This window comes from Mus musculus, chromosome 5 (assembly GCF_000001635.26).
Source record: "Mus musculus strain C57BL/6J chromosome 5, GRCm38.p6 C57BL/6J".
Taxonomy (NCBI): domain Eukaryota; kingdom Metazoa; phylum Chordata; class Mammalia; order Rodentia; family Muridae; genus Mus; species Mus musculus.
In genome coordinates this window covers 17,576,765-17,589,718 of record NC_000071.6, presented here as the reverse complement: position 1 = coordinate 17,589,718, position 12,954 = coordinate 17,576,765, and the positions used below count along the sequence as shown (strand labels likewise).

Sequence of the window (12,954 nt, the reverse complement as noted above, 5' to 3'; positions counted from 1 at the left end):
TAAAATAAGAGAAATATACAGCCTCATTCCCTGGGAGGAAAGGGGAAGGAAATGGGTTCTGGATAGGGATGGAAGATGAGGAAGGAGACAGGGAGAAAAAGATGGAGCTCAGAGCTGGAGGACTTTTTACAATAAAACAAATTACCAATTAGTCTGAGGTGGATCTGGGGATTAAGATTTTTAACAGCCTCGACGTGAAAGCAGTTGGTTGCCATGGTTTGGAATCACTGTTTTACAGTCATAGTTCAAACCTACCTGTCATTTTCAAAATTCACAATTATAGATTTTTACAGGATTTACGGTCTAATTTTCTTCTAAGTCCAAGTGTTATATTCTTACAGTGACTAGCAAAGAGCCAATGAGAATAAAGCTCACAGAAAAGAAACCTCTGAACTCTGGGTACAGAATTTGTCATCAAGCATGAAAGATACTTCAGTTCATCTTGACAAATTCATTTGAGGGGCCTGATATTCAAAATATGTTCCCTCATGAAATCCCCAGGTTCTCAAGGAAGCTGAGGTGGGGAGGTGTAAGTCTGTGCAGCATCAGCGCAGTGGTAGGCAGCTTGCCCAGCAAGGACGGGGACCTGAATCAGATCCTGTGCCCCGAAGAAGGAAAACAAAGACAAAGGCAAGCGCAACAGTTCAGTGAGCAGATACCCTTCTTGATTCAATCCTTAAACACAGCTGTTATAGGAGGAGGTAGAAGGAAGACTGAGGCCTTGGGCATTAAATGATTTTGGTATTTAGAGTCAGTTTTGCAACCAGAAGTCAACCTTGTCAAGGATAAATCATGCAGCCATAATGACTACAGAGTTACAAGCACTGGCAGGAATTTGGAGGTAAAATCAAAACAAAGTCTAATAAGAGCAATTTGGCTTGGACTTTTGGAGCCCTTGAGCTAAGCAATAGCTTTATCTTTGGTATTCGAACTTATGCACTTTTTCTGTCTACAACAGAGATACATCTACAGGAATGCTATAAACATGACTAATGCTTACAGGGGTATGAAGCTAAAATTCAGAATTCATTTAAGATGTACATTCTTCATAAAACACCTCCTCTGTATGGTCTCTTTGCCTCTTTTATGGCACCCACCAGGCTTTGGCTGGTGTAACAGGTGTTTGTGTGGTTGACTCATTCTGTTTACTCTAATGAGAAGCCTCCCAAAAGACTGTTGTGTTGCTTCTTTGTATATACAGATGCAAAACATAACATTGGACTAGTATACCTGCAAAACTAAATGTAATTCATCTTGTCTCCCCTTTATGTATTTACTAGAATATGTCCTCACATAAAGCAGGTAGGAGAATGAGTGGTACGGAAAAGAATGAGACAGAAGGACATACAGTTGCTCATGAAAGAGGACAACTTTTTTCTCATACTGATCTTTAAGTTTCTGACAATCTACTCAATTGTATTTTCTAGTCTCCAATTTGAAGTGAATGAGATCTACATGGATGTGCCAGACTACTAGTACATACCTGGAAATATCTGTGCAGTTACCTTCAGGTATTAAAATTCTAATATCCCCTTTCTCCTTATGTCCTTTTCCCCACCTCAGAATCAGTATTAGAAAGTGTTTTAAATTCTGTCTTAGTTGCATATATCGACTGTGAAATTTGGAAACCAGTCATCTTAGAGGAAATTTCACTGAAATGCCACTTGGCACTGATAATGATTTCCAAATGTGACTAAATAGCACATCTTAGCACATAACTTCCTCTAACTCCATTCCTGCTAAAAGAAGGGAGGCTGAGATTTTTGTGATCCTAAAAATAATGTCATGGTCAGCATGATCATCTTTGTCTCCCAGCATGTAAACACTCATTCACAAATAAACAAAAAGCTGTAGTAAAGCAAGCATCCGTCATTACATAAGTAAGTGTACATTGCATTTAAATTTCTATATTTATAGGCATGTGTGTGCATGTATGTGTATGCATGTTCCCATGTATATCCAGTTGTACATGTCTATGTTTGTGTGTGTTTGTGTAGGCCAGAGGTTGATGTGAGCTGTTGTCCTCCATCACTTTCCACCTTAGGTAATGACTGTGGGTCTCCAGCAGAATAGGTTGTCTAGTCTGTCTAGCTAGCTAGGGATAGGAATACCCTGTCTTTGTCTCCTAAATGCTGGCATTGCTAACTGATCCTTCTACATACCCATCATTCTCGTGGATGTTAGGGGACTAACTCCATTCCTGATGCTCATATGGTAAGCTCTTCACCCACTGTACCAAACAAATGTGGCTTATGACCAAGTTTCTAGGAAGCAAATGTGAAAATAAGCAGATCTAAAGGAGACTCAGACCTTATGAACATAATCAGAAAGAAGGTAATCAGGTCCTTTAGTTTCTGATTCAAATATTTCAATGCCCTGCAGCTAATCCACGTGTAGCATTTTTATGTGTCCAAATAAAGCCACCAAGTGCATTTTTATTCTATAATAGACAAGTCATTACACTACTGCTGTCAAAATGATTAAATGAATAACAAGGGATACAAAAATGGCATAAACAATTATTCTTTATCCTGTTTAATATGTCAGAAACTTAAAATATAGCTATATCATGGGCATTAGCAGACTGCCTTGAAAAAGGTTTTGTATAATTAGATTTTCACACAGAGGCCTTGCAACTCTAGTAGCAGCAGGTTTGCTGGACTAATGGAAATTGGAATTGAGGCAATTATGTAGAACAGTGGCAGGAAGCATGGCTTTTAGGAGAATCAGCTTAAAGAAGAAAAGCCCAGTGGCATGTGCATTAATGCTGTCAAAACTCTAAGCAAGATTGGCTCTCTGTGCCAGCTAAGCCCCTGCCTGACTCTGGAAAGTAATTTTCTGAAGCCATGCCAAGCTCTTTGCTTGAAAATAACATCTTAATTGGTTTCTTCTAATAAAATTCAAAATGCTCTTTTGGTGATGATAATACACTCATTGTTTTATTCCAGTTCAACGTTCTGGTCTCCTGAAATGTCCCCAGTATTACTGTTCAGGGAAAGGGAAAGGAGCCCATATGCTTATATTTATAGAGTGACAATCTGGCTAGAAGGATCAACAAAATTGGAAGCTCTTGAGGCCAGAGAGACTGGTTCTATAAAGAATGGTTATTTTCAAACTCACATTCCTGTAAAATGGCAGCGAGACTCCAATTTCTTCCCATTCTTTTTCTACAACTTTTAGATACAGATACACAATGCTGGTGTTCAAAGGATGGTGATGTGTCTGCCCAATGACACAAATTAAATCTTCCAATGATTGTTTTCAAATTAAAGAATAATTTACATTATTTTCCTCCCTTGGGCTTACTGTAATTAGTGTTTGGTCGTCAGAATTTGTTTTTCTACTTATTTTCAACAGAGTATTATTTTTCTATAAAGATTTTGTATTACATATATTTGCATGTGAGAGAGAGAGAGAGCACAGAGAGGCACATATGTGTCACTGGGAGAGCACAGAGTGTACTGGTCAAAAGATATCTTGTGGGAGTCATTTCTCCTCTTCCACCATGTAGGTTCAAGAGATTGAGTGTCAGGCTTGACAGGAAGTGTCTTTACCTGGTAAGCCAGCTCCCAGGTCAACAGTCTGTTCCTGGGTGCTAAACTAAAATGTGTTTTTTTTCCCAGACTCTTAATTTAAACCATATCATTTATGATCAGATACAGAACCATTCTCCAAGATTCATTCACGTTTTTAGACAGTGAAGATTTGATCTTCAGAAAGATGCTTGATGAAATAATCTGTCAGACGTATGGTTATGTTTAGTATGGTTAACCTGACACTGAGTCAAATTTTTATTGATAGGTCAATATTCTGCACTTCCTCTTAGATCATAGATATTGTTTTCTGTAAAATCATATCCCTTTAATTTCTTTGATCTCTCTCTACCAGAAAGACCTTGGGCACTGCATTCTATAATACTGACAAATACTGACGTATTTGTCATTTTTATACTTTATTATTAGTGCTTCAACTGCTAGTCCATAATATTTAGCATTGACTGGCATCACTTCAAATCAGTATGGAAGATGAATTTAATATGTAGGAAGAATCATCTACAAACTGGTGATGGGAAACCTGAATTCTAATACATGGAGCACATCAAATTAACCTGATTACAAGAGCAGCAACATGGAAAAGACAAGTGAGGAATTCTAATTAATTTCCACAAATTAAAGGATATAAATATAAATAATTAGCATGTGTAAGGTTGCAGCCTACATGACATACACAGACTGAACATATTTTACTTTGAAATTTAGGACTATACATGGATATGAATGTTTGGTGGTGTCACAAAAGTTAACAAAAAAAGAGGCAATGAATGTGAAAAAGGTCAAGGAGAGGGAGATGGGAGAGACTGGGAGGGAAGGAAATGGAAAAATAATGCAATTACATTATTAACTCAAAAATTAAATAATTTTTTGAAAGGACATATGATATAAAAGAATGATTAATCTTTTTTAAAGTAATGATATGATAGTTGATTTGTCTCAGTCTTAGAGTTCTCTTTAGGAGAAATATATTTGCTATATAAAATTATTTCCAATGTTACTGGCCTGGGTCTATGGGTACATAGGCCAGTTGTGTAATGCTTCTCAAGTCAACTGAGACTCTGGTTTTCATTTTAGTACTGTAAATAAATTAATTAGATAACTGAGATAAAAATCTGTTGTGTAGTTGTCTTAAAATATAAAAATCAAGATCTAATTAAAATTTTAATATAATTAAAGTTAATTTAAAAATTAAGATATAATGAAGCTAAGTGTTGTGTACACTTTAGAGAAAATATCATGAGTTAATCTTGTTAATATTCATATTCATGGTCTGATATTTCTTTGGATTTAGTGCTTTGATTTGTAGAGTGCCTCTGCTTTAATACATGTTCTGCTTATGATTAATCTTCTTCTTATGCTTTTCTATCCTCTAGTACTCTCAGAACTACTATCAAGCTGTGGGAGGTGAGCAATGACTCAGTCTCTTAGGGCCTCTGTGCAGAGAAATTCTGTAACAGAAGAGATAACATGGAATTCTTCAAAAAGGAGAATGCACTCTGCAGAATTAATGCATTAACCTTGAGTTCTCCAAAGCTGTAAATTCCTACTGGATAAGAAGGGAGGCTTGAAATGATGGCTGAGGAGAAGCCTGCCCCTTGGATGTGAAGAGAGGACTTGCCATTTTTACAGCTCAGCACATTGCTCCCTGACCTAAAATAGCACATAGCTAAGCCCTGAGCTCTGCCTGTCCTGGACTTTTCTTGCCAGCTGGTCCTCTGTGTTAGCAACCGTCTCACCTCTCTTCTCTTCCCTTTGTAGTGTGTTCTCTTTGACAACTGAAGCAGCCCTAATCCAAATATGAAAGTACAGAAAGCAAAGGAGTGTTGGGATCTTCTCTGGGATGTGAAGCATCTTCACCCAATCGTTTATGAATCATTTTTGTGCATAGTAATGGAATGAAAACAAAAAGGATAGTGTCTTTAGGGGTCCTCAAATAAAAGATGTTGAGGAAGTGGGAAAACTGAGCGAGTTCTGGTTCTTAGGCAATGCTGCAGGTCTGTGAAGATGGCAGGAGAATCACTATTTCTTTACGAGATAGCATAAGATGCATGACCCTCTGGAATGTCCCTTGATCACTCTCCAAGCCAAATGATGAGAGTAAACGATACGTTTTTCCATAGAGTACTTTCACCTGAGCTCTGCTTCCTCTCCCAGTCACAATACCAGATCTTTCCCACAGCAAACAAACATCTATGTTCTGGAGAAGGTTTCACAGGTACCTCATAGTGGTTTGCCATTTCAAGGAACAGCAAAAACACTTTAGCTCTCTTCTTTTCTGGCGCCCATATCTCGGTAGTTTCTGAGTGTAGGGTCATTTGACTTAGTGATACAAATTAAACTCAGGCTCTTTGGCCCATGCTTTTCACTGAACTGTTCCACTGGCCCGTCAGATCTGTGTATTGGAATACTTGAAATAAATAGGTTACTGCGATCTGTGGCTACCCTCTGAGCTGTGTAGAGCACTGAGCAGTTTGCTCACACTGTATGCATAATATTTTTGATCTTCCTATCCTGACTTTCTCTGTTCCATTTCGACCTATTGGACTCTGCAGTGGGCTGTGTTATTCTCTGACGTAATGGGAGAGAGTGAGTTTTATGAAATGCCATCTTCGTTTTGATTTTAGTAGGTCCTGGAACTAATTCTACAAGTGTTTGTAGAAATGGTTCCGGCTCTCCAGAGCTCTCCAGTCTGACATGAGACTTCTATTTTAATATGTTCCCTTTGTATTCCTAGGATATCAAGCCAGGTACATAATTTTCTGATCTGCATTTTTGAGGCTAGGAATATTGCTTACCCTACAGTATTTTTGAGTGACACGAAGTACCACACACTATATAGAATATTTTCTGCCATAGAGACCATGTTAATGATAGTTGCTATAAAATAAAAACAAATTACTAAACAGTTTTTATTAACATAGAAGACAAAAAATTCAGAATTAAGAAGAAGAGAAAAAGACAAAATTCTACCTGTCTGATCTGAGACATTCCCTCTCGATCCCTTTGGGGCATTATATACTTTTATACTGGCATAATATCATAACCTCATATTTTGATATCAGAACAAGATTTAATAGAATCTGAGGAAATTTGCCAAGAATAAAAATAATGCTTTCAAGAGTAATATACAGATTTTCAAACTCATCCCAAGTATTTCTGAGAATATATAAATAGCATATCATAGAAATTATTTCCATTCTAATATTTTTCAAGTCATCCTTTGCAATACCTGAACTTAAATTTCATCTCTTCAATTCAGGCTTATGAATGAGATTGAGTCTATGTGAGCTTGCCACACTCCTATAGTCATGGACAGGAAAAACTGGGTTTCTGCTCTTTTTCTCTCATCTCCTCATCTTTTAATTGATTGATCTCAACATGCTGTTTTACATTAAATCCTAGAGTTACCCTTCTCAGTGTTCTGTCTTAGTGACATCTGACCCATATTTGCATTTATCAGTAACATTGCCATGAAAGAAAGAGTTAAGTATTTTTTATTTATACTGGGTCCCTTGTTGAGTTTGAGTTCATTACAAAAATTGCAGGTGAGCAAGATCCTTAAATGGCACTTAACTTAGGCTTCTGGAAGGAGCCTACAAAGGCACCACAGTCCCCTGCTTTCCTGAGAACGAAAAACTTCAGATTTATTGCATCCACAATGAGCATTCTCTGAATGAATGGAGAAATCAGGAACAACCGGCTTTGTTTTTATCTCTTGGGGTAACCACAAGACAATCTGTTTTCAACAACTGTGCCTGCTAATGTCAATGTTAGCGGAGTTCATGAAAAACTAATTCATTATTTTCAGTTTATTATCCAATAACAGTTCTTCCAGCTTTGCATGTGGCTCACTAATTCTCCAGGGTGCTTTTATGTGTTGCTTAATTAACTGAGGTGCTTGTCAAAGGAGGCAGATAGTATAAGATAAAAGATGTTTTGTCTTTTTTAATCCAAAGTGAAATTCTCTCATTTGCATACTATTCATGGCCTGAGGACTTTCACAGCTTATTACTGAATATTCAGCAGTGGATAAAAAGGCAAAAAGGAAGACAGAGTGAAGAGTAAGTCAAGGGTCTGAGGCAAGGTTTGTCCCTACCCTTTATGCTCCTGTTTCCAAACTCTGAACTTGCCTTCAATCACCTCTGTGCATGGAAGCCAGTTGCATTCTTATCTACAGGGGAGACTAAGACTTGAGCTAGAAAATTTGTCAGTGTTAGCAAGGAAAAAGATATCAAATAGGAAATCCTCGGGGAGTTTCAATCCTGTGAGTGCCATTTCCTTTCTGAGCTCCACATAACATAATCAGTAGCTGATGTCTAAAAAGCAATCTTCCAGTGGGATGTCTGCTATTCTAGCGAGCAGAGTCCAGCAATGAATTGCAGACTCATTAGTCAACTTCTCTACCATTTGTTTTTTCATGAGTACCTTGATAGTTATGAATTTTAAGCCAAAAGAAAATGTGAAGAGACAGCTAAACTTCAGCCAATAGAAGGAGATGACTGACAGACAGAATGATTTCGATGGCTTATTTAGACCAACTTAGTCTTATACAATTTTCATACATATAATTGATATTATCATGATGTCTGGGAGCAGCTCCTCATTTGTGGTGAGCCCTAACTGCCACTCTAGAAACTGACATTCATGGTAGTGAGTGAATCTTGAATTAAAATAAGTTTTGATATCTTTCTATCATACAATACCTTAGCTATAATAACCTGCTTAAACTACAGCCATCTTTAAAGGAATTTGGCTATTAGTATATATATACACATATATGCCTATTTAAATATATGTCCAAATAGTTTCACATTATTAAATCATAGAATGTATAATGAATATCCCTTACTTAATTATAAATGAATTATGGTATTTTTACTCTATATAAAGGTAAATATCATACACATCAAAACTGTATGTGATACTTTTACCAGAGCTAATCAAAGATGCTTCATAATAGAAATGTATTCAACAGTTGAAAAGGACAGTTCTTCAAAGTATGTCACTATAAAAAGGGAAACAAAAGACCTGAAACAAAACCTGACAGAATATGAAGGAGAAACACACAGATACATAGTTTAAGAGTCCATCTGCTTCTGCTAGCAATTGAAAAACAAATAGATAGAAAATAAATAAGTATACAAAAACATTATTAACCATCTAGATCTACTTGTGTTTCCTCATATACCTTGTGCAATAAAAGCAGAATATACATTATTTTCAATATAGACCAAATTCTGTTATAAAATGTTTAAATAAATTTTGCATAACTGTGAGCACACAATATGTGTTCTTTCAGGAAGTTAAGTCAGAAATCTACACAAATTTTTTAAATGCAAATATTGATGAATCACCAATATAGAGGTAAAATGAAGATAGCTAAGCAAATAAGAAAAAAAACTGACTGAATAAATGCATGTTAACAAAGTCTGTGGTAGACATTTGAGAAAAAGCTATAGCATGAATAAATATACTAGAAGAAAGAACTAAATTCCATTAGGTGAGCTTCTATGGAAGGAATTTTCCAACAGAAAAACATATTGAACAACAGGAAAAATTAATTCATAGTAAATTTTAGTGGATAGATTAATGATTATTTAACAGAAAATGAAAAAATTTTTAAATTCTGCATATTTAAAGAGATAGCTAAAATCTGTTTAGTAATCAACTAAGACATAATATGTGTACATGGTGCTGATCTCAGGAATGAAGTAGAGAACATTACTACAGACCCTACAGACTAAGAAAAGATAAAATGAAATATGATAAATAACTTTTATTTTTAAGACTATATTTCATTTTAAAAAAGAAATAATATTTAAACTATTTACCACAATAATTGGACTTTATATAATTCAATATGGAAACATTATCTGAAGTACAGAAACATTTTCTTAAACATTTAAAGAGAGCTGATTCATTTTATCAAGTCACAGAGCACTAATTTCCGGAAATAATATATAATAGAATACCTCTGGGGAGAAGACAGAACTTTTTACAACGCTTTGCCTAGTATACTAGGCTCTCTCCTTGAACACAGGTATTCACCTCTTTCCACAAAAATCCTTACTGATTCTAATATTTTTGATGTGGACAAGAAAGAGTCAACATAAATAAAGCAAGGAAATCTAAATCTGTGTATCTTATTGGCTTTTAAGGCATCAATAATCAGGCCAAATAGCACTGGCAGGACATTTCTATTTGTTTCAAAGATATTCAGAATACAAGAAGAATTGTAAAACTTACAAAGTATCTAATAGAAGTCTCCATTTAATAATATAAAAGATTCAGCTAGCAGGAATGTAACTAATTTATATCATCTGACATACATTCCAGGTAGGGCTGATAGCCATCTCCTTGACCTGCACTAGATCAACACAGAAAGCCAGCCAGTAAATCACAGTTCTCCAAATGTTATCACTCCATCAATCCACTGCAAGAAGGGACGGAATGTGGATGCTGAAGGTAGTTCTTTTTCACACACCTTTACGTTGACACCAGTGTTTACTTGGAATTCAAGTATGACAAGTCTGAACGGCTTTTAATAATGTTTTATACAAGAAGAGACAGACAGGAGACCCAGGTTCAGGGAGGGAGAAGATTAGAAGACAAAAGAGGGAGCAGACAAGGTACTAAAGAGGGCTTGCAGACATAAGACAGGTGAAACAACGAACCTCTGTCTGATGCAATATTAGCTCCCTCAGATTCCTTCAAATTCCAGATTTTAGGTTCAAAAAATAGTGCCATAGATTTGAAATATAAAATACGACCTAGATTTGTGTTTAGATAAATATGCAATCATATACCCCACCACCCTGTATATAAAATTTATACCTTAATGTTAAGAACAATGGTCATAATGCTGCATCAGGAGCAGAAGTTCAAAACTAGACTGGGCTACACAATGGGTTTCAAGCCCAGATAGCTACAGTGTTAGACAATGTCTCAAAAAATACCTGAATAAAAAACACTTTGGAGGAAACTTTGTAACTTGTTTTGCATTATTCCAAAATAGTTACTAAAAGTAATGGAACTCTTAAATAATAAGAAATTTATCCATGATAATTAGGTAAATGGTAAACTCTCAAGAATTTGATCTTAAATTAATTATTGAAACTTGTACACTTTAACTATTTTTCTTTAAGTTATTTTTCATAACATATTGATTAATATTTATGACTTTATTTTAGGAATGTTTGAAGTTATCATCTTAAAAGTTAAGAATTTAATTTAGATTATTCTTGTGGGTATATCTTTTCCAATCAGTATTGGAGTTAGAAAGATGGCTCTATGGTATGTAATATTCTATTCTAACTGTTGAGTCCTAATAATTTTGAGATGAACAAGTGTGAGGAACTATTTATTTATAGGTTGATTATTTTGCCATGCCATAGTCTACATAACTCCCACATTAGGGCAACCTATTCTTTGTGGATCTATTTTGATTTAAAACTGTTTAAGCAATAGACATACAATAATATAAAGTCTATAATAACTTACATTCTCTATAGAGTACTAACACTGTTTTCTAAAGACACAACTTTTTCTGGAAAACATAAATTGTACTTGTTTCTTTAAAGACAAATTTGCTGAAGTATCCTAAGTGACTAATCACTTGTTGCATACATTTACACAGAAAGTCTGGGTTAGTGTTAATGTCATAGAAGGGACCAGCCTTAGCTATCTGGTCTACCAGACCATGTCATCTCCTTCCACTGTAAGAAAAATATAGGTAATTATACTTTTCCTTGAGGTTTTCTTTCCTTCTTTCTTTCTTTCTTTCTTTCTTTCTTTCTTTCTCTCTCTCTCTCTTTCTTTCTCTCTTTCTTTCTCTCTTTCATTCTCTCTTTCTTTCTCTCTTTCTTTCTCTTTCTTTCTCTCTTTCTTTCTCTCTTTCTTTTTCTTTCTCTCTTTCTTTCTTTCTTTCTTTCTTTCTCTCTCTCTCTTTCTTTCTTTCTCTCTCTCTCTTTCTTTCTTTCTTTCTTTCTTTCTTTCTTTCTTTCTTATTCTGCATTGATAATGTCAACTTCAGAAACAAAATACAAACAACTGTAAAATGTTTCTGTGATTCAAGAAAAGTAGAAGGATTCCAAAGCAGTTATTGTTGCCCCTGTTCTTCACATCTAAACAGCATGACTATGGTTTCAAGGGGAAATGTCAGGCACAAAGGTTAAAGGTGCAATTAGAAGCTCACACTCAATAAGCTCTAAATATGGCTTCTCTGCTGCTCATGGTGACCTTAGGGGAGCACTTAAGAACTTAAAAAGAAAGGGAAAAAAGGACTGGTAAGTGTCAATCAATGTGCTTTCTGCAATTCCTCTGTGAAGGCCTAAGAGTGCCCTCATCAAAGCAACTAAGCACATGCAATGACAGGGTTTGTGTAAAACTTGGAAACGTAAGCACAAGTGGTCCTGAAGACATTTCTCATCTAGTTCATATTTTATCTGCCAAGTTAATAAGGGTTACATTACTAACCCAACCACCCGTCTAGAATGATGTGAGCAGTTTACATTAACCCCATGTACACATTTAGTAACCACACCCTCAAAGCACCATATGGCTTTTTCTATAAATCACTATTTGAAATTATTACTTTGCTAAGCTTAAGAAAACAAAGTTTTATACAATAATCAGTGCACTGTCCTGAATATTTTTATGTAATTTTCACTTCACTAGAAAAAAAAAAAACCAACCATGGAGAATAGAAAAAAAAAAAAACAAAAACAAAAACAAAAACAAAAACAAAAAAACAAACTTTAGAACAACTCCAGTTTTGAAGCAAATACTTGGAACTTACTGGAGTTACTACAGTGACAAAACTCATGATTCTATTCATGAAATTTGTTGAGAAGGGGCTGCATTCCAGCACAACCAGATGACATAAAAGATGCTACACTTTAAGCTCTTTATTATCTCCCTGGAATATATGTTCAACCCAGATGAAACTTAAGGGGAAAAACGTAAGGTAGCACACACTCCAGGCATTTTCATAAATACTTCCTCCAATGCAATGCTGACCGATAATAAATATCATGGCATTTAAAGAGTAGCCTTGTAATATTTTGAGAGCCAAATAATGTGATTTGATTCTCTTCAGTACGTTAAGCTTTCATCTGAGTAAGAAAGAAAAAAGAAAAAAAAAAAAAACAAGACCTCCAACAATGTTTTTTTGTAAGTGTTATCAAATTTCTTACCATCAAATGTTAAATAAACTCTTGCTTGGGGCTGGGAAGATCCTCGTACACAAATGGAACAAATAAATACTCCAACCAACACACAAATCGCCCGGAATGCCATTTCTTCTGATTTGGGAATTAATATCCAAGGGAAAATACCTTTAGAGGAAAGATAAGAAGAGATCTGTGGAATATTCTTTAACTTTTTGGTAACCAGAGATAAC

General features: G+C 35.4%; 1 protein-coding gene across 1 annotated transcript in view; it reads right to left on the bottom strand.

Moving 5' to 3' along the window:
• Sema3c (sema domain, immunoglobulin domain (Ig), short basic domain, secreted, (semaphorin) 3C) overlaps nucleotides 1-12,954 on the bottom strand; it is a 155,453-nt gene that overhangs the window by 140,550 nt on the left and 1,949 nt on the right. The window contains exon 2 of the mRNA NM_013657.5: nucleotides 12,749-12,889. Coding sequence (NP_038685.3) covers nucleotides 12,749-12,851 — 103 coding nt within the window. The 5' untranslated portion in view covers nucleotides 12,852-12,889. The remainder of the gene's footprint in view (nucleotides 1-12,748; nucleotides 12,890-12,954) is intronic.